General features: G+C 46.0%; 2 protein-coding genes across 2 annotated transcripts in view; one reads left to right on the top strand and one right to left on the bottom strand.

The window, feature by feature from the left end:
- CDCA7L (cell division cycle associated 7 like) overlaps nt 1-9,347 on the top strand; it is a gene marked incomplete at its 5' end in the record, with an annotated part of 33,052 nt that extends 23,705 nt beyond the window's left edge. Inside the window, 8 exons of the mRNA XM_080926063.1 lie at nt 1,200-1,328; nt 3,268-3,618; nt 5,396-5,467; nt 5,565-5,735; nt 6,345-6,467; nt 7,253-7,402; nt 8,559-8,695; nt 9,085-9,347. Of these exons, the coding sequence (XP_080782189.1) occupies nt 1,200-1,328; nt 3,268-3,618; nt 5,396-5,467; nt 5,565-5,735; nt 6,345-6,467; nt 7,253-7,402; nt 8,559-8,695; nt 9,085-9,103 (1,152 nt within the window). The 3' untranslated portion in view covers nt 9,104-9,347. The remainder of the gene's footprint in view (nt 1-1,199; nt 1,329-3,267; nt 3,619-5,395; nt 5,468-5,564; nt 5,736-6,344; nt 6,468-7,252; nt 7,403-8,558; nt 8,696-9,084) is intronic.
- A 626-nt stretch (nt 9,348-9,973) lies between these two features.
- The window catches only part of DNAH11 (dynein axonemal heavy chain 11), a gene marked incomplete at both ends in the record, with an annotated part of 271,279 nt that continues 259,462 nt past the window's right edge, over nt 9,974-21,790 (bottom strand). The window contains 6 exons of the mRNA XM_080921133.1: nt 9,974-10,221; nt 11,503-11,643; nt 12,070-12,182; nt 14,950-15,065; nt 15,148-15,330; nt 17,514-17,756. Of these exons, the coding sequence (XP_080777259.1) occupies nt 9,974-10,221; nt 11,503-11,643; nt 12,070-12,182; nt 14,950-15,065; nt 15,148-15,330; nt 17,514-17,756 (1,044 nt within the window). The remainder of the gene's footprint in view (nt 10,222-11,502; nt 11,644-12,069; nt 12,183-14,949; nt 15,066-15,147; nt 15,331-17,513; nt 17,757-21,790) is intronic.

Raw genomic sequence — 21,790 nt, forward strand, 5'->3', positions numbered from 1 at the left:
TTAACCTTGCAGATAGCTGCAAGGGAGTCTCCCTTTGAGTTTGCTATACAAATAGCTGCAAGGGAGTCTCCCTTTGAGCTTGCCTCCTCTTTTCTTTCATACCCTCTTAGGAGATCTAGGTTTCCCTTTTTCTTTGTAGTATTTCCAAATAAAGTAGAAGTCACTATTGGAAAATAATTATTGGCTCACCCTTCAGTCTGGCAAGAAGGGAGCCCCAGGGTGTGGAAGGTACAGATTCCCATAAGTTCCTCACATTGGCATCACTGGAAAAGGAGTGAATCCAGTCTGTAGTGAAGAAGGATGAGGGTGTGAGGGTCTTGGTACTTCCTGTAGAGAAACCCAGTGTATTTGAAGGAGATACATGTTCACCCACAGGAGACTGCTTTGTATGGGTAGAGGGAGTGAAGCAGTGTGCAGGCATCCACTTTCCACAGGTTTTCCATTCTGTGTGAAAGCCACCTGGGACTGGAAACTCTGAACTCACTACCCGGCCAAAGCAGAAGTGATTGAGATACTGTACTGATAGAAAATTTCTTGTCTGTGGGCCTTTATTTCTGTAAAGTTTAGAAAATGTCTTTTGTGAGCTGGGCATAGTGGTGCACGCCTTTAATCCGAACACTTTGGAGGCAAAGGCAGGTAGATCTTTTAGTTTGAGGTCAGCCATGTCTACAAAGTGAGTTCTAGGACAGCCAGGGATATGGAAGGAAGGAAGGAGAGGAGTTAGGGAGAAATAAGGAAGGGAGGGAGGGGGGAGGAAGGAAGGAAAATACATGCTCTGTGTTTTATTGTGGTTGTGGTAAAAGACACATAATGTAGAACTTATCACTGTAACCTTTCTGAGTGGCATTAAGTCCAGTGTTGTGTAGCCGTCTCTCTTGCCCATTAGGTGTTGAGTTTCATTTCTCCTGACCGCCCCTGTAACTGCTGTTCTTTTTTAGTTGATTTTTCTTTTCTTTGCCTTGGCATCCTAGAACTACCTCTGTAGGCCAGGCTAGTCTCCAACTCACAGATCTGCTTGCCTCTGCCTCCTGAGCGCTACTGCCTGGCTGTGGTAGTTGAGTTTTTGAGACAAGGTCTCACTGCGTATAGTCCCGGGTTGGACTCCTCCTCCCTCCACCTTTACTGTTTCTCCTCCCAGCGTATGGGAATTCTAAGTCTGTCCTACCACATCCCACTCTGATCTGTCTTTAATTTGGCAGAATGTGTGTTTGCGTTCCAAATACTTCACAGAAGAACTCAGAAGGATTTTCAAAGAGGACACAGACTCGGAAAATGAAGATTTCCAGGGATTTACGGAGAGTGAGCTGAACATGAGCAGTAACGCAGAGGTAAAAGTAGCAACAGGCAGCACAGGAGGAGTGGGCTGTAAAGCTTGTCCTAGTTTTGAGTAGTACTTTAACCCCAGAGATGGTACATTACACATGAAAAGATGTTTTTTGTTGGTGGTGTATGGTGGTCCTGCCTAGTCCACAGGTACATTCGTCCCCCAGAGTCCTAGAGAAAACTATCCCGTTACCCCTGGGGGTCAGGGCATAGCTTGTCTTCATAATCTGACCCATATCTTTGCAACTTCGGCTTTTGCCTATTCAGTCTGCCTTCGGGTAGCGCGGTCCTTCAAGCCGTGTCTTCGGTGTAAAGTTATATTCTTAGGCTAGAAGCAATTTTTGTAAAAACACAGGCCGATGGAGCTGAGTGGGGGGGGCATGCCTGGGTTTTGTTAACTGTACAGATGACTCAGGCCTGCCAGGGTGGTCCTGGGGACTCTGCCCCAGGTCCTGCACTATGAAAGGGCTTCCTTGTGGATCTCTCTCTTTTATTCCATTTATTGAAGTCAGTCTTTGCACACTAGCATTTCAGTCTTAGGTTTACTTACATCACCACCCTGGTGGTGGTAGTGGTGGTGGTGGTGGTGGTTGTGGTGATGGTGATGTTGGTGGCAGTGTTTTGAGGCAAGATCTCACACCATAGCCCAAGTTCACCCTGAACATGTAGCATTTCTTCTGCATCCGCCTGAGATACCAGGCATGAGCCACCATGTCTGACTGTTTTAAGTGCTTTATTGGGATCGCTTCAGGCTTATAAAGTTAAAGATGTAGCATGCAGAAACCACCTGTATATGTTGACCTAGTCTTCCAAACTAGTGTTTCTGTGTTGCTGTCATTACATTAACACCTTTAAGAGGAGCTTAGCCATGTTTTCGTTAATGTGCCCTTTCTCTCCCAAAGCATCACAAGGCATTAAGTGTTTGTTTATAATTTTTAAAATTTATGTTTTTGACTGATTCATAGAAACATCACAAGGCAGATGGTTTTAAAAAGCATAGGTATTTAATGCTAACTGGGAAATAGAATATTTATCTGAACATGAATACTACCCCTTTCTTTGTTGAGGTGAGGTTAGATTGTACCTATTTGATACCAGCTTTTATACAGCCTTGGGCACATAACTTGCAGAAAGACATTTGGTGGCGATGCTGGTACCTTCTCTGTTCCCTCATTTCCTCAGTCACCACTTAGGGCTTCCGCCCACTCTGCTCAGACACCCTGCTCTGCCCAGTGTTTTTTCTCAGATGTTTCAGATTGTCACCAGCAAGACACTAAGACCTTCCAAATCTTGAATGGTTCCATAACTAGGTGACTTCTTTAACTACTAGTAGTTCTTTAGCTCGATGATACTAGTCAAGGAGTTTTTGTTTCTACTGAGGGAAAATAAATTGCTCCCAAAGCTCCTCTTGCTTAGAATCGATATACTGTGTCATATATACCTCTCTGTGTGTGTGTGTGTGTGTGTTTACATATGTATGTCATATACATAGATATGTGTATATATATATATATATATATAGAGAGAGAGAGAGAGAGAGAGAGAGAGAGAGACAGATATGTGTGTGTGTATATATAGAAATATATATGTCTAGTTGGATGGATGAATAGATAAATGGATAGATACACACACACACACACACACACACACACACACACACACTTCAGGGTAGGCTCACTCACAGACTTTAATCATATTGTAGGAATCAGCTCTCCATCACTAGAACAGAACACCAGGGTTTACTGTGTGTGGCCCACGGCTTGAAGGATTCAGCACGTCTTCAGTTGGCCCTGTTGTCTGTATGTGTCAAGTGAGGCAGGAACATGAGGTGGAGCATATTCCTCCCTGCATTCCCACATAGAACAGTTTTACACACAGTCGCCCGGTCTAGTTTTGGTAGGTGGTTACAGACTGTCTTCATTCTTCTTTCTCCTCGTGCCTTAGGTCATAGAGTCAGAGCTTAGTGACGATGACAAAGCATATCCCACGATGAGTGATGAAGAAGACGATGATGAAGAGGAGGCTGTACCTAGAAGAGGCCGGTCCACCAGAAGCAGTTTTGGCCTTCGGGTAGCCTTTCAGTTCCCCACCAAAAAACTGGCAAAAACACCAGATAAAAATAGCTCCCGCTTGCTGAACAGGAAGATGGATCTTGGAAGAGAGAAGAGCTATAGGCAGACCAAGGAAAAGGAAGACTCTGCTTCTGACGCTGAGGATGAGGCCAGGGCTGAGAGCCAGGAGAATTCAGATGCTCTGCTGAAAAGGGCCATGAACATCAAAGAGAACAAGGCCATGGTATGTTCTCACAGTGGCTGGGGCCATAACCAGCTGCCCCAAGGGTTGCTGACACAGCTTTGCTCTCTGGAGAGAAAGTATACCCTGGGGCGCATTTGTCACATGATTAGCTCTGGTTTGGGGACGGAAAGACTCAGGGTGCTGTTGCATGTGTTTGAGTAGGCCAAATTCTAGGCTGACAGCTGCATTGCCCCCAGCAGAAAGAAGCACAAGCTGGGCTGTCACCAAGCCGGTGGTGGCTTCCGACTGAAAGCCACTCCTCCAGAGACATTATATGAGGGATGAAAGTAGCCACTGCCATGTTCTAATTCAGTTACTCCTTGGCTAGTGGTTAGGTCAACCTAGCTCAACCTAGAACAACAGCCTTTGTTACGTGTGTTTTGGGTTTGCTATGTGTGGTCAGTAACTCAGACCAATCATTGAAAGTAATTCCTTCTAATTTTACACTTGGAAAATTATAAAGAAATTCTACCAGTCATATTTTTTTCCTCCTTGTTGATGGCCTTTTAAATGCCATCCCTAAAACACACACACACACACACACACACACACACACACACACACAATGTGCTGATACTTTATACACAGACCTACACCTAGTAAATTAAGAGAACACAGTAACCTATGAATTTTGTTTAAGATGGGACTGCTCTGCTAAAGGAAATTTTAGCATTCTATCTGTATTTATCTGTCTATGTGGTTGGTTGGTGCATTAAATAATAATAAAATGACAACATGTCACCCTTCGACTGGCTACTCTCTGGTCCCAGTAGCCCTTCTAGTTCCCATGGTGGGTTGCTGCCACACCAGCCCCGTGTAAGGACATCCCATCTCAACGTTAATTGTCACAAATCCCTGTGACCTGGCAAAATCAAAACTCTAGAGGCTTGTCAGCCAGATTTATGTCAGTAAATTCTTGTTCCACAAAAGTCCACAAAATAAAGTTGGAGCCATTCAATATTGATAAAACCTGCCCACCTAGATAAGACAATTTGTCCTGTAAAATAATCTATTCCTTTTTAAGATATTCATAGCTACCTGTGGCTATTTAAAGCCAAGTGGATCTGGGTCATCCTTCTCTTCCTCCATCTTGGTTCTTCTCCTATCTCTCCTCCCCGAAACTCTGTGCCTGCCTTTCTTTTTCACCGCCCAGTGACAGGCCTTGCCTTATCTTGCACCAGCCCTCACCTGCACATAGACATTAACCCACAGTTGCTTTTAGTGGTGTAGTGTTTACATGATCTAAAGACTGAAAATTCCAAGTAAAGAACCTGGCTGGTTGGCGTTAGGTCTTGGGGGATAATGATGGATGTATGTATGGAAGTAGGAACTCTTGAGTGACAGTTTCGGGGAGACTAGACTGGTCTTAATCCTCTTGCCTCTGCTTAAGGCTCAGTAAGTGTTTCAGGTGATTGGGAGATGCGAGGGCCGTCTGGCTGATTGGACGCACTGATGTTTGAATTTCAAGATTGTAAAATGTGCTCCTGACCCTGCTAAGATAGCGGTGAAGTCAGGACCTGAAGCTCCTGGGCCCCAAACATGCCAAGACAAGCGTGTCTTCCTTGTGTTCTGTTGTCTCTGTATATAAGGAAGGGGCCTGGTGTTAACTCAGATGAACAATGGTGTCCTAACTTGGGAGGTGAATTCTCACATGAGGCTAGTAACAGTTACTGAGATTTATGGAAGCCAGAGTAAGTAGCTCAGAGATGTATGAGAGGTGTTGGTCCCACACCAACCCCTTGACTGATGTCAGATCCCCCTTTTTTTTGGACCATAGCTCGCTCAATTGTTGGCGGAATTGAATTCAGTGCCTGATTTCTTCCCTGTGAGGACACCACCCTCAGCTTCTGTAAGTGAAACTCCCGATGTCTCAGACTGCTTCTAGGAACTCGTGGCTCTTTGTTTAAGGAAAACTCAGCTACATCTGTCTGTGCCCTTGGTTTCAGAAGAGGAGAACTCCACGACGGGCCTTCTCAGACGGACAGATCACACGGCGCATGAACCCTACCCGGAGTGCACGGCCCCCGGAAAAGTTTGCTCTGGAGAATTTCACCTTCTCAGCCACCAAGCTAAGCGATGAGCTTTACAGTTTCAGAAGAAGAAAGACAATCAGTGGGGTAATTATTGACTAATAATAAATGGGCCTCAAATGCAAGTTGCTTCACAAGGCTGGGGCTGCTTGTGGTGTTGTCCTGAGTCAGCAGGCTTCTGGCGGTTGAGAACTTGAGTCTCCACCGTGATTCTGGGAGCGCATGCGTAGAGAACACCCTTGAGCTAAGCTGCAGATAACTTAGGAATCCTTTGTCTGAAATGAGCTGAGGAGCTTGGGTCTCTCAGGGATAGAGACTTGCCCAGCATGCAGGAGGCCCTGGCTTTGATCCAACTCTTTACCAGCATCAGCTGAGCTGGCTTTATGGTTCTGTACTATGGAAGATGCAAGAGTTCCTCCATATCTGCTTCAGGAGTGGCTGTTGGGGAAGAACTTGGGAGCTGCCCCATATATGGTTACGAGGAAACAGCCATGCCCATATGTGGGTACCGTCTTCTTCAAGTTTATAGCTCCTTAGTCAGTGCTGTATTGTTTCCCCAAGGGAGTGTGGGTGGGGCTGGAGCCCACTCATTGACCGCACAGACAAGAGAGACTCAGTCAGCCTTCGCTCTCTAAGCATGTCTAAGATTTTCTTCAGGTGTGTGATGGGTTCTCCCGGCTTTGCTTTCTTTGTCAGGCGAAGTGCCAGAGGTATAGGCGGCACCGGACGTCTTCTTTCCGCGCAGTGAAAGACATCACCGAGGAGGACTTGGAAAACATTGCCATAACTGTGCGTGATAAAGTCTACGATAAAGTGCTCGTAAGTGACATCTCCAGAGGCGTGTGTGCGTTACTGATGCCCTACACACTGTATTCCACGTCGGACAGTGCTTATAAACAACATCAGACCTTTGTCCTGTGCTGTCCTCCTGAAGGCTTGCCCTATGCTGTGCGGTCAAGGATCCCTGTGCCTGGTTAAAGGCAGGTCACCTAGTACAGTGTTCCTGCTCAGGGGAGAGGGCTCCCCGGGGCACGTGTCCTAAAGATTGGTACCGGATTAGAAAAGCATGTTTCTGTTTTATATGTTAAAATCGAAGGTGTCTGGGGGAGTATCACAGCCATATGATAAAGTGGTGTTTCTGGTTGGTATGAATTGGTTATGTTGTTCTAAATGCCAGCCTGCAGAGAGGCTTTGCATATTCTACATCAGCTTTGTTTAAATAGTAAATAGAGTGTCAGTTGGATCGTCAGCCTTTCAAAAACAAGATTTTTACATTGAAAGTTTTCAGGTCTCCATCAGTAGAAGAGCCGGGTTCCTGCCACCTGGGGCTCACTGCCACTTAAGTCATCTGCCCACTCCTAGGGCGTTCACCATTCCTTTCTCAGGCTTTTCTAGTCTCCTGTTCCGATCGTTGATCCCTTCTGTGTCCCTTGCTTAGCCTTATCTGCCCCGAGGTGCGTCTCTGGCCCTGGAACTGAAGTGCTCAAAGTAAAGACTTGTCTACATGGTTTGTCCTTCGTAACAGTCCTGCTGGATGGACTCTGGGAGAGGCCATGCTCCTGTACTCGTCACTGTCACCACCGCCTCTCTTGCTTTATCCACAGGGTAACACGTGCCATCAGTGCCGGCAGAAGACCATCGATACCAAGACGGTCTGTCGGAACCAGGGCTGCGGCGGGGTGCGGGGACAGTTCTGTGGGCCGTGCCTGCGGAACCGCTATGGGGAGGATGTGCGGACAGCCTTGCTGGATCCAGTAAGAAGCAGTGTGTGTGTTTGTTATGAATGTTTGCATGAAGGGTGCACGCTTGGGGGGTGCCTACGGTGTTCTTGTTCTTCATTTTCTCCTCCTACATCTTAAGACAATGGGGGAGGTGAAGGAGGACCAGGTGACTGGGCGGTTGGGGTGAAGAGGTCCCAGAGGGGTTTCTATAGCCAAGCCAGGGTTTATTTCAGTAGGACCCTGTTCCTTTCCTCTAACAGTGATTTCACTTCGTCTGTCTTGACCAGTCCAGGGGGTGAGTCACAGTTAAGTACTTCCTGATGCCTCAGAACCATGGTGTGTCTCCTAACTGCTAACACTGTTTACCACCAAGGCATTTTATAACAAAAATGAGTGTGCGGCACTGCATGTGTGTGCATTTGTGTGCAGCGGGCAACTCCAGTCGTTATCGAGAACCAGGCTAGGCTGTCTGGTAACCCTCGAGGATCTTCTCACCTCTCTGCCCAGAGCACACCACCATCCCTGGACATATTCGCACCTGGACTCTGGTTGGGCTCAGCTTCTCCTTACTGACTGAGCTCCTCTCCCCAGCCTCATTTCCCCTCTTCAGCTGTTTACGCCTCAGGTCCCTATGAGAAATGAAATGTCATTTCCAATTAAAAGCACACACTGACCATTGTCACTTCGAGGTCTGTGCTGCACAACCTCTTCTGCAGCAGTCAGAGAGAGAGAGAGAGAGAGAGAGAGAGAGAGAGAGAGAGAGTATACATGTATATATGTACATACATATAAGTATACATATGTATACATATATATAGGTACACGCACAGAATACTGTTTTGACTAAGTGATTTAATATTAAAGTTGCATATCAGGACCTTGATTCTGTGCCAAACCTGTACGAAAATCATAGCCAGTATGTATGCATGACCCGTGAGTCACATAGGGCCCTGAACTTAGAAGCCAGTCTAATTAATAGTTCCAAATCAGTGATATCTGGTCTTGTCTAGAACAGACATGGAGTGGTCACTTTTGCTGGGTCCCTGTGAAGCTGAGGAGAGGCTTTGGCTAGTCCCTCACACGCTCTGACTGAAGAACGCTGTGCAGTTAGTTGCTAGAAGAGAGGCTTGAACCCAGCTCCCCCGTGTAGACTGTGGATAAAAGGAACAGTCTCTCTCCCGTCTCCTAGGAGTGGACATGTCCTCCCTGCCGTGGGATCTGCAACTGCAGTTACTGCCGGAGGCGAGATGGCCGCTGTGCCACTGGCATTCTCATTCATCTGGCCAAGTTCTACGGTTACGATAATGTCAAGGAGTATCTGGAGAGGTAAGCGTAGCATAGCAAGGATGTGTGGGAGAGCCTATAGGGCATGGTTTTCAGCTCACTTCAGAGCCCCTTCCATTCTGTGGCCTTTGGTACTGGAGAGGCTGGGGCACAGAGTTTTGTTATGAAGTACTGAGCTCCACGGTGGCTCGAACCAACACTTCCACTGGTGGTGCAAAAGAAATGTGAGAAATGAAAGCAAACCAGCCCCAGTTCCCAACCGTCAGGTTGTGTAAGGATCTCTGAAGTGTGCAGAGACACACTTGGCACTCTGTACTCGGGGCACGTGGAGCCACGTCTGAGTGTGCACCCTGGATGTTCTGGGATCTCCATTAGCCTAGAGTGCTGTTCCCCCATTGCTCCTGACAGACACTTCTCCATCTGTCTTTTAGCTTACAGAAGCAGCTGTAGAAGACAGTCCAGAGGAGAGGGATTGCTCGAACTTACCAGGCTGAGTCCCACGAGACGGGTCTGCTCTTTGTGCCAGCCTTAGATGCTTGTTTTCTAGAATTTACTGGTCCTAATGCTATTGTTTTTTAAAAAATGTCCATATGCTTAAAAAGATTTCTCAGGAAAATAGTAAAGCAGAGAAATCTGTATACACACCCGCTCTGCTGAAGATTTAAAAGCACAACAATTTGAATGGGGCAGATAATTTAATACTCAGGTAAGTTGTAAAGAAGACCTTGTCTGACAGCTCTTGCCTTTGATGGCCAGCTCCCCCGTGGGCCACTCCCTTCCCACAGAGGCTGTTGCTTGGCCTCCCCAGTGACCATAGCTCAAACCTGATAGTTTATCCTGCTCTGGATATTGAATTCTGGGTCATTAGAAATTTATATTGAAGAATGTTACTCTAAACTACCAAGTGCAATTAAGCACACACTGTGAGTAAGGTGTCCTTTTTACTAAGAGACAACAGGAACAGACACTGGAGGCCTCAGTGTGCTTGCCTCTTCCTTCAGGACCTGCCTGGAGCCTGCTGCTTCTATGTTTTTTGTAAAAAAAAAATTTTTTTTAGAGATCTTGGTTTTTATAGAATTCTCACTGCATTGTTTCCAAGACTTAGGGATACGAGTTAAGCCGTGGTGTTGTGAATGGGTGTTGGGAAATCAATACGTATACATTGCTTAGAGGTGTTTAGTGTTTTGTCCTTGTGTACTGTGATTAGTCTCCCTCCTCAAAGAATAATTCTCTAGCAAAAGAATGTATGCCCCTGTTACTAGAATGTGCGTTCGTGTCTGGCTGAAGCCGGGAAAATGTGAGTTTTATTACCAAGACCTTTTATGCTTCTAGCACCAGAGCCACGCCCGCCAGTACCCATTTAGCTATCCTGTCTTTGCTCCTTAACCTGAACGTCCACACGTAGGTGAGGCCTCTCGCTTTAGTTTTGTAAACGGGGCATTCATAGGCATGCTTAATTTCTTGTCTGTCCACGGGTATGGCTTTGGCAAAGATGACCGGCATCGTGGATGTTAACTCCTTAAGGCGGGCGTCAACCAGGGCTCCTGACTGGATGTCCCACCTGGCACCTGCGGCAGAAACGGCAGTTGTGTAACTGGCATGCCAGTACTGATGCTCTAATTGTTTGATGCAATAAATGTTTCACTTTTACCACGTTGTCACCTGTCTGTGGCATCCTTGTGTGGCTGAGACGCTTAAAGGTTTAACTGCTTTATAAGATTGAGTTTCTGACAAATTCAAACTCGTGAAAGAAACACAACTCTCTAACACTGAATTTAAGCTTGGAACAAGTTCCGGTCACTGCCTACCCAGCCTTGAGGTATCTGAACCGTGCGTTTGCTTCAGTGTGAGTGTCCCACTGCTGGTGGGGTGGTGGCCTGCAGCGTTAGTGCGCAGATAGAAACACAAAGCATCCGCGGGGTCATTGGGGTTTGACGACACCCAGGAGTAGAAGATTTACTGAGAACTTTGAAGAAGTAGAGGGCAGGGGCTGCCAAGAAGGTTCAGTGGGTAAATGGCGTTGGCAACCTGACCAGCTGAGTTCCATCTCCAGACATCGTACTGAAAGCTAGATGTGGAAATACGTAGGTAAAGCTTGTACTCTAGGAAAGTCGATCTTGCGGGCTAGCCTGGCATACATGGTATGGGGAAATAGCGCAGCTGCTGCATCACAACATGGAAAGGAAGAGCTGAAAGTTCGCCTTTGACCTCTGCACACAACAAAAGCTTAAAAGCAGAGGGCAGAATTTGAATTGATGGTTGCTGTAATGGTTTGTACATGCTTAGCCCTGGGGGTAGCACTGTTGGGAGATGTGGCCTTGTTGGAGTAGGTGTGCCACTGTGGGTGTGGGCTTTTAATACCCTATTCCTAGCTGCCTGGAAGCCAGTATTCTGCTAGCAGCCTTCAGTTGAAGATGTAGCTCCTCCTGCACCATGCCTGCCTGGATGCTGCCATGTTCCCGCCTTGATGATAATGGACTGAACCTCTGAACCTGTAAGCCAGCCCCATTTAGGTGTTGTCCTGATAATGTTGCCTTGGTCATGGTGTCTGTTCACAGCAGTAAAATCCTGACTAAGACAGAAGTGAAAAGCAAAACTGTGGATTACGTTCAGGACTTAAGTTCCTGGAGTTTTAACGCCAGCTGATGATGTGTGCACAGTTTAAAGGGATATCCATCACACTGAGCACCGTGCAGTTTGGCTCATATTACACACACTTGGGTATTTAAATTAAATGAAGCGAGGAGGAAGAAATACAGCAATATAAGGTGACCATCTCAGAAGATGTTGAAGGACAGGGACTAGCTCATATCTAAGGCAGTGCCATATGCATCCCTTGGGGGACTCACCTTCCAGGTGGAGCCCGTGAAGGTATGCGCCTTCTCTGGGGGGGTGGCCATAATCTTCCTTTGTTTTTTTAGTAACATCAATAGTCAGACACATTCTGTCCAGTGGCCACTCGTTTTTTCGAGCCATGGTCTGCATGATCGCTTTGGGAGGAAAAGGAAGAGGAATTGAAGAAGGTAAAAATCCTGTTTATAGGGTCCCAATAGCCCACAGTATCCCCATGGGGTATTGTAGGTTAGAGCTAGGCTGGGCAAACAGGCTTGTAGGACCAGTTTGCCTCCGTAGTCACAAAGGAGGATATGTCAGAGCAGCAGCTGCCGTTTGCTTTCGGGTTGCCTGTGTGCCTTCAGTGTGACAGCACTAGCCTCTCACTAGAAAACACACTGCTGCAGCTAATGCCAGGGGCCCTCTCCTTCCTAACTAGGACCTGTGTTGCTACCCCTGCTTTGAAATGGCTGTTTGAAGACTGGTGGAGGAAGGCAGGAGTTGACACAGGTAAAGCCAGGCAGGACTTCTGCCAGGAGTGTGACCCCCATCAGCAGCAGTGGCTGCCTTGCCCCCAGCCATACCTGTTAAGAAAGACTGAGGGTTGAAGAACCCAGAAAGCCACACAACGGCTGGGAGGGTGAGGTCTTGAGTCCAAGTATCCAGTTCCCGGCAGCGTAAGAGGAGGTCATTAAACCTGGTCAGTGGGAGGGAGGAAGAAATGAACCCATTTTAGTAAAGTAGACGTCTTCCAGGAAGGGGGGTGGGGCTAGTGTTAGGGCTGTGGATTGCACCAGAGTAAGAGGGGGAAGGGCCACCTCTGTTTACTCACTCACAAGGTAGTGTCCCTTCACAGGACCGGTTGGTTTCCTGTCAGAGGTTAGACCTACAGCTCATTCCTGTCAGCATTAAAAGCAGGAGAGAGTGGGCAACTCGGCCTGCGGCTCTTGACACAGCCATTATTTAGATGGTATACAAAAGCCTCTTGAGCAGGGTTAGCAAATTCTGTAGGATGCAGTAGGAATGCTTCGGAGCTCGTGCATGAGTATATGCGTGTGTGAGTGGGTATGTTCGTGCATGCAGTGAGTGTGCACATGGGTGAATGTGTACTTGCATGAGTGGATGGGTGTGTTCGTACGCATCACTATTACAATATCAGTTGCTAGGAAAGGTACGGCCAAAGGAAAGGATATGAAACAAGTTTGTCCCACACAGACTAATTACTTGAAAGGTGAAAACAGTCTTCCAGTAAAAATGTTTACCATCTCCTCCCTCCCTCCATATCCTGGCAGAAAGAAACTTCTAGTAATGTTCGGTTGAAAGCAGGTGTTAGAGTGTAAAGAAATGTTAAGGTTAAGATGGCATGGTGGGAGAACCTGAAGAGATGACTCAGCAAATAAAAGTACTTGGCTGCTCTTTCTGAGGGCTCAGATTCAATCCCTAACGTCTGTGTGACCATTTATAACCTTGTCTGTAACTAGCTGAATTCTAATTCCAAACACTCTGATGCCTTCTTAGTTTATGTTTTATATGTGTGTGTGTGTGTGTGTATAATTTTATGTTATTTATTTTTATTTCATGTGCATTGATGTTTGGCATGCATATACATCTATGTACATCCTGGAGTTACAGATAGTTGTGAGCTGCCATGTAGGTGCTGGGATTTGAACCCATGTCCTCTGGAAGAACTCATAACCTCTGAGCCATCTCTCAAGCTCTAATCTTTGTTTACATTATGTGAGAAAGAAAATTTCAGAATAAGATGTGAAAAGCAGTTCTGAGCAAACAGATAGATGAACGGAACAAAAGATGAATCTAGAAGGCAGCTCCTCCTCAGGTAGGCTGAGAGGTCTCTGGAAAGTTGACTTCGGTTGTGTTTGGAAAGTTTAGTGTTAATTACATTGTAAAGGACCCTCTCTAAATAGGAACAGTATATAGATGAATGAATCATAAGGGAAACTAAGCCACAAGTTAGAAAAGGTTAGAAAAGAAGAACCTAGAAAAAAATGACAGAAATTAGGTAGCCCAGCATAAGGTGATGGGAAACAGCCCAAACTTATTCATGATAAACTGTAACTAAATGCAAATCCTCCGTGTCTGGGTGGGTAGAACCAGCTCTTGCCCGTTATAAGACTATTGAGTCTGTGCTCACTCTCCTGGGTGGTTATTTGCTGTTCTTTGGAAGCCACCCAACTGTGTTACCCCATGCTCACCTCTGTGTCACCAGGGATACAACCTATAGTCACCGGGAGGAGGGAAATTAGGACTCGTCTAGATCACACTGGCCTGCTGGGCACTGTCTTAGTTGCTAATTGGCATAGAAGGGTCTACCCCAGGGGAGACATCTGTCTTCCCTAGTAAGTGAACCTGAGCTCTGTAAGCTAGTTGGCTGAGAGAAGGGAGTAAGCTCGCAAGCAGAGATGCTGCCTGGTTTGCTTAGGTTCACACGGTCCAGTGATAACTTTCCCCGAGAACCATAAGCTGCGGTGAACAAACCCTTCTTCCCAGTTGCTTTTGGCTAGTGTTTCATCACAGCAACAGAAAGCAAACCAGAGCAGGGCCCATCCCCCTTGGCCAACACTTGGGTGCCTAGGAGACTGTCAGCGGGGTCTGGGGTCACCCAGGAGACAAAGCCTACAGGCACACCTCTGAATTGATTTAGCCTCTAGAAATGGCTGCTAAGGGACTATCTTGATTAGGTTAATTGATATGTGAAAACGTACTATAAATATGGCTGACATCATTCTGAGTTGGTATCCTCAACTGTATAATCTGCTAATGAGCTTAGCACTACTACCCCCTGCTTTGACTCTTGCCTGTTCCCAGCTTTCTCCAGCTGCTGTCAGTGAGGCTCCCTTCCAGTGGTGGACGACGCTTCCCAGGAACAACAGGAAAAGAAACTGAGACTGGCAGGGTCCCAACATGTTGGCATTTGGAATTCTAATGGCACCTTTCAGACTGATTCCAATTCAGGGTAAAAAAAATACAGGACAGGGAACTTGAGCTTGCAAAAGGAGTAGATGCTTTGTGAATTGTCTACCAAGGCCACATGACAGCTGGGAATAGGGCATACAGCACCAGACTTCAGTAATCTTGGTTTCTGCTTCTGGCTGTCACCTATGAGTGCATTAGTAATTACTGGTTTGGAAAATGGAAGGAAGAAAAGGCCAGCATGCAAATTTGAGCAGGACTTCACATCAGTGAGAAAAATTTGCTCACATTTTTTTTTCAGAGGGAAAAATGAATACATGAAGATTGGGTGTTTTGTCCAAGAGTAGTTATCTAAAAACAATTTGAGTCTTGGCCTAGCCAACAAGAACTAACTGAGCTCAATGCCAGAGGAATTTGAGTGAAATTGGTAGAGTCTGCAAGATAGCGGTCATGGAGCAGGGGTCCCCAGAGGAAGAGTGGGGAAGGCTAGCCCTGTATCGATGTTGCCGGTGGCAGTAGAGACAGTTACTTACCACTGGGCCAGGCCATAAGTAGATGGATAAGCCAGTTTGTTCCACGTGTCTGGAACCCGATCATAACTCAGGGCAGACAGCTGGGCTTCCACATCAGGCGATAACGTCAGCTCTCCCTTGCAGAGAGAAGAAGGCCGCTGTGAATACCCTCCAGCGTGGTGAGCCCCCTCCCCCGACTTGTCCCACTTTTAAGTCTACCTTCAGACCAAGGTCTAAGTGTTGAAGCGATGCATGGATTTCCCGGATGAGGATGTTCATCCTCTCGCACTCTTGAAAGCAAACGAGGACATACGGGCTTCTGTTTGGGTTTTTTTGCATTATCTCCGCCATGTTGAACTCTTCAGGAAGTCTCTCCAAAATGTCGTCCAAGATATTCTTAACCTTAAAATGTTAAAATACACAGAGGCTTCATTTTTTTTGTTGTTGTTGTTCCTGGTGACTGGTGGTTTGAAGGAAAATGGTCTCCATATGTTCGTAGGTAGTGTCACTGTTAGGAGATGTGACCATGTAGGAGGAAGTGTGTCATTGGGGGTGAGGCTTTGAGGTTTCAAGTGTTCAAGCCAGGCCTGGAGTCTGTTCTCTTCCTGCTGCCTGTGACTCAGTTGTGAAACTCTAGGCTTCTTCTCCAGCACAGTGTGTGCAGCCATGACCCCACCATGACAACAATGGAAGTGACCTTTGAAATGCAAGCCAGCCCCAGTTAAATGCTTTCCTTTACAAAAGTCGCCATGGTCATGGTGTCTTCTTCACACCAGTAAAACACTATCACAGTGACTATTTTTGAAGTTTCAGAACAGATCACGCAGCTCCCAAAAATGTCTACAACTTCTGGTCCATTGTTAGCGGCTCGGAGCTGCTACATCAACACCTGGCACCTCCCTCTAACAGACCTGCTGTGGACAGTTTCAAGGAGTAGAAAAATTACCTACTAAGCGAGAATTATGTACAAAGGTAAAGATGAGAGAGCAGAACGTGGCTGTTGGTTTGTTCACTGAGCTAGGGTGTAGCTAAAAGCAGATGATTGGAAAATACCTTCCTATAATTCTAGCCTTCAGGAGACAGAGAAAGTAAGGTTGTGGAGCTCAAGACCGGCCTGAGATGTGTAGTGAGACCCAAGAGCTAAAAATAGAAAAGAAAAATGGGGATGTGGGAGAAAAAAGAGGGCCTTTATCACCAGGCATCTTTCCCACTTTCCTTGATCTCTTGGATGATTCTCTGGTCCCAACATCATGCTCAGGAATTGCTGTTAAACTTGAAACAGGCAGTGTGCAATGGCCCTGTAGTCAGACAGCAGGATGGCTTAGACTTGGCCAGGTTTCATATCCTTCCCTGACTCTCTCTCCCTGTTGAGTTTTGACATATCACCTCAGCTTACCTCTAAAATAGATCCTAATATCTCTCCAATCCCTTGTGTATTAAATAAATAGCCCAGGGAAACGTATGATCTTTGGTGTCTGGTACCTAATAATTGGCCTTAGCTTGAGCTCCTGGCCTGGCTGGGTACTGAGACACTGCTTTACCTGCACTGCATCTTTTGGTTTCATGACTGGCTTCCCTCCTGGAAAGATTGGAAATGTAAAACCCTGAGTTGGATGTCTCTCATCCACCCCTCTGCTTCTATGAAGGTTGTGTATCTTCCACAGGGAAGGAGGTCTCCTTGTTCCTCTTGCTTTATTCTTGTAGAAATGGTGTTTGTATACAGGTCACATGTGTACAGTTTCTTTGAGGTTATGAGTGGGTCAGTGAATGACCTTATTTCAAACAATACAAGAAATAATTAGAGTTCATGCTAACAAAGTGTCCTGAATCTTTGGCAGGTGCACCTTGATTAATAATTTTGAGATGATAGCAGCTAATTTTTTTTGGGGGGGTGATCTATTCAGGGTTGAAAGTAACAAGAAACAATATTTCAGTGTAAGAAATATCTCCCATTTCCATCATTCTGTATAATGGAATGTGTGTGTGTGTGTGTGTGTGTGTGTGTGTGTGTATGAAAATAACACAATAACAGAAGTACAGCAGAAGGGAAGAGCCAGGGCTGGAGTGTGACGCGCAAGTAAGAATACTTCCTGCACAAACAGGTGTTCTGAATTCGGGTCTCTACACCCACATAAAAAGCTGGGTGCTTACAACCCTAGCACTGTAGAAAGCAGAGACAGGATTTGCTGGCTGCCGGCCAGGCTCCAGGTCAGTGAGGCTTTGTGTCGAAGGAACACAGTGGAGAGGCGGAGAGCACAACACCTGACATCTTGCTTCCACAAACCCACTCCTGAATATGCTCTACCCCATGTGCCCCTCCCCCCAGGGTGAAGGGCCTGCTGTGGATTTTGAGATTCTGTCTGTAATTCAACACGGACACCTGAGAGAGAGGGAGCATGTAGAATAAAGATACAAATCTGTACGAAAAGGACCACTTACCCTTCACAGACTCTAAAGGCGGCTCTGTATCAGGAGACTCGCCTGTTACCTGGGAATCCCATTTTTGAACACAGAGAATGCTTTGGAGTCAGTGTTTGTCTTTTGACAGAGGATTGTATGGGAGTCATGGTCATGGGCCTCCCCACCTTGTCTTCTGTCGACTGCCCCTGCTCCTCGTTGCTGACTGCATTCCTGGGTTGCATCTCCAGCAGAGTTCTGAAGAGCATGTTGGATGTGACCGTTAGTAACTCTATTTCAGCGTTGGGGTGGAGACCATACAGTGCCGGGCTCTCTGGAGGCAGCGTGTCCTCTATGTACTGGTGGTAACCAGAATAATCCAAGTAGGGTGGGGCTGCAAATCCCGGTGCCAGCATGAGCTCGTCCTCGATCTTTAACCACAGAGAAACGTCGGTTATTCCAGAGCGTCATCTTCACTCCCTGAACACGGGACACTGGCAGAAATGTCCCACAGTGATGCCAGGGAGGTTCCTGACTCTGAATGTCTTACGACAGCCCTGCCACTTAAAAAGATGGATGATGTTTACCTCAGCATCGGCCTGACCGCTGAGGGCAATGCCTCGGAAAACAAACCTTGTCCCCGTGGAAAAGTAGCTTACAGTGTGTTTGGGGTAGTGTGATTATACACCCATACCATGAATGAGTGAGCATGGCGGCAGCACACCCTGTCAGCCAGTACTTCATGTGCCAGTTTCTGATTCTCAGATGTCCTTATCTCCCAGAGAAGATGTCTGGTCACTAATTTGACCAAGTAGGTCTTTCAGATTTAAACGCAATTCAGACTCAGTAATGCTAGTATACATGCCCCAGTGTTGTGATGTAAGGTGTTCCCCCTTGCTCATATATTAAATGGCTTCTTCCTCAGCTGACGGCACTATTTTAGAACGTGCTGGAAACTCTTGGGTGTGTGGGCTAGTTAAAGGGAGTAGGTCACTGCAGGTATTTCTTTTGAGAGTGTGTCCCTCTTCTTTCCTCTGCCATAACTTTCCTCCTGGTGAAACCAGTTCACCATGGACTGACTTCCTCCCTTTAAAGCTCACAGCGGTGGAACTTTAGTCACCATACCTGGTGCGATATTCTTCACACAACGCTACTCCAAATCATAGGATACAGACAGACTTTCCAGCACACGGTTGGGATGACTTCCATATTACAGGTCATATTATACTGAGTGAGATTAGTGTTCCCTCCCAGGACCTTGGGCCGAACCAGGCAAAGTCTGTGTGACTGCTGTTCAGATCCATGGATGGGACAAGTGCTCAGGACCCTGTTGTCTGGTGAATGAAAGGCCACAGCAATGACTTATTCGCCCATCTACCTCACCGGGGCCTGAGGAAGAGTACGCACTCCCCGTAGAGGGACATTTTCCAAAGTAGTAAGGTGGAGTAACAGATCTGCGGGCAAGAAAGTAACCTTCAAAATATAACCAAAGAATTATGGACCTGAGTCTGTCCAGTGATAAACTGTAAAGTGCTTAGGAGATTCTAGCTACTTTATTTCACATTCCTCCTAGATGATTCTCAGGCACCATTAACACCTCTTGATCTCCCCTGTCTCGTTCCATGAGTCCTGTTTCCACATGCATTTAAATGTACCAGGGAATGCTTTCCTTTTAATTATCATCTAAACCTTTTTTTTTTTTTTTTGTTTTTTTTTTTTTTTTTTTTTTTTTGCCTACATTTGGTAAATCATTTTCTGAATTTAAATCTGTCTGCTACAGTGCATCTCTTCACCGGTGCCTGGAGAGTTTCATTTACCCAGTTATTAATTTGGATTAATCACCCAATACAAATCACCTTGGAAATAGAAAACCTTCACAGGAATTCAAGGCAATGAGCAAGCTGTTAATTCTCCATGCGTCTGTGTCCTGTGTCTCTGAGTAATGGCAGGCCGCCTCTCTTATGCACAGTCCGTGATGGTGCAAAGACCCTGTGAACTTGATAGGGTTTCTCAGCTGCTCCCTCTGATCTCCAGGGGCATCTCTGATATTTGAGTCAGCGTTTATTTTGCACCAGGAGTAGTCTCGTATTATCTAACATCTCATGGTGGCAGACACAGTGTAAACCCACTGGCCAGGGGAAGGAACAAAGAATTATCTAAACACCCTCACTATCCCAGACTTGCTCTATCCATATTTACCATTTCCTGTTTACTTACAGAGATCGAATAAAATTTAGATGTGATCAAATTCTATGTTCTGAACTAAAGTGCACATAGGACAGACAGATGGTCTCTGTTTCTCTGTCTCACTCTTTCTTGTAAAAACCTTAACTTTAAAAACAAAAACAGAAGTAATTAACAGGAGTTGTTTGGGTTCTCTTTAAAGTTAAGTGGACCCAAGTGTTATCAACTACACCTTCCTTCCCAAACTCTTAGTATTAAAAGTAAGAATTGAGGCTTTGGATACTTTGTGGGTTGTTGTGTCTTCAAGACAAATCAAGATGTGCACAAAATAGCCGTGCCTTCTCCAAGGGCAGAGACCTCATGCCTGGAAACCCCGTTCTGTGCCCGTTCTGTGCCGTGGTGTTGGGGACCTACACAGTGGCCGGGCTGTGACCATGAGATTCATTTTACTGATGATGGTCAAAACAAACATCTTTATTTATTGGGGGTGGTGGTAATAGTAGTTTTTAAAACTTCTTTCTAGATAAGATCTTGCTATGTGGCCTCTTGTGGCCCTGCCTGTCTCCCATTTTCTAAGCTCACAGGCATGCACCTCTATGGCTGGTTAGCCTGTGACTTTTTGAGGCCACCAGGCCATTTAGGATGACAGGTGATGCCTCTTTCCCTGTTTGCTGCTACCTCTGCTTTGCAACTTGGCCAGCATGAGAATTTTATTCCCTGGTCTGCAAACAGACCATTTAGTCATCTTCTGTGAAAGCACAGACCAGGTTCCATCCCACGGCCACTGCCTGGTTACACTCAAACATTCAGACCCCTGCAGGTTTGGTTTTCTGCACTTGGAAATCTCTGAAGAGTAAATTGAACTGCAGCTTTTAAAAGTTCTTTCATCCCCCTGTCAGTACTAATAGGAAAAACAGAACAAAACAAAAAGCCCCTGTTTGTAGAGAACAGAGTTCTGTTTGGATGTGTTTATTATATCTGGAACCCCCCCTTGGTTAGTGAACTGGTCTGAATATATGTGCACACGTGTGTGCATGCGTACGGTCATGTTCATAGGTTGAATGGGACGTGGGCCATCCTCTTTTGTTGCTCTGCCTGTTCCTTTGAGATGGGGTCTTTTCACAAAACTGGACTTAAGTCTCTATTGGAGTGGAGGCCAGATGCTACCAATGATCTGCCCCTGCACCCTCTTCACAAGTTCTGGAATTTCTGGCTTTTCTTTGTTCCCTAGGTGCTGGAGTCTGAATTCCAGTACTCATGACACAAAGCAAGTGCCCTTCACCACTGGAGCCATCTTTAAATTCCTGATTCAGACTCAACTTTTCCACTGAAGGAATATTGGAAAATACCTGCTCTGTTCATGGGGGCCTTAACTAGTTCTCTGCAATGGGGACTTTTTTTTTTTTTCCAACTGGAGGGCTATTGGAGAAGGCATTCTAAAGTCTCAAGAAATTAACCCATTCTCAACAAACATTTCTCCTAAAAAAAAAATGAAAATTGACTAATGAACACATGACAAGATGCTCAGCATATTTAGGAACATGGCACACACAGTTTCATCCCATCAAATGACTCAAGACTGTGGATCGTAGCAGTGTTGGTGAGGAAGTAAAGAAAACAGAACTCTTACACCTTCGTTAGAGAGTTTTGTGGTTTCTATTAACCAATAACCACGGTCACCAACTGACCCAGCAGCCTACCCCACAGGCGGCACAAAAATCTGTATATTGACTTGTACAGAAACAGTAGGGTGACAGGCCAAACCAGAAGTTGGCAAACTATCTCACTAAAAATTTAAGAATCAATTGAATTGTGTACAGACACATCAGAGCCCCCACATCATGAAACAAACTGTCACCAAGGATCTGCGTTCATCTCGGCAGGAATCAGACTGGACAAGAGCATGTGGAGTCTTGGAAGCTGGAAAGACCAGGAACTGTGCGGGCTCAGTGAGGCTACTGTTCTTTCTTTTCTACCATGTTTCCTGGAATGCGGTAAAAACCCAGCCACTTTCCTGCTTCTCCATACAGGTTTAGTAATGGCGAGGGGTTCTTGATCCAGTGCAAGTCTAACCAGATGCATTGCCACATGGCCTTTTAGGTCTAAAGCGCAATGGCTGAGTGTTGTTGGGAGGTTTGGAAATTGCTCAAATGGGAAGGCCATCGTCAGGTTTTTCTTTAGAGCTGAAAAATCACTTTTTTTGTACTTGACAACTAACTCGGGGCATAGGGGTGTCCTATGTGAAGCTGGACTAGCCATGAGTAACAGAGCTGGGACTTGG

This window comes from Micromys minutus (assembly GCF_963924665.1).
Source record: "Micromys minutus genome assembly, chromosome: 1".
In the NCBI taxonomy this organism is placed as follows: domain Eukaryota; kingdom Metazoa; phylum Chordata; class Mammalia; order Rodentia; family Muridae; genus Micromys; species Micromys minutus.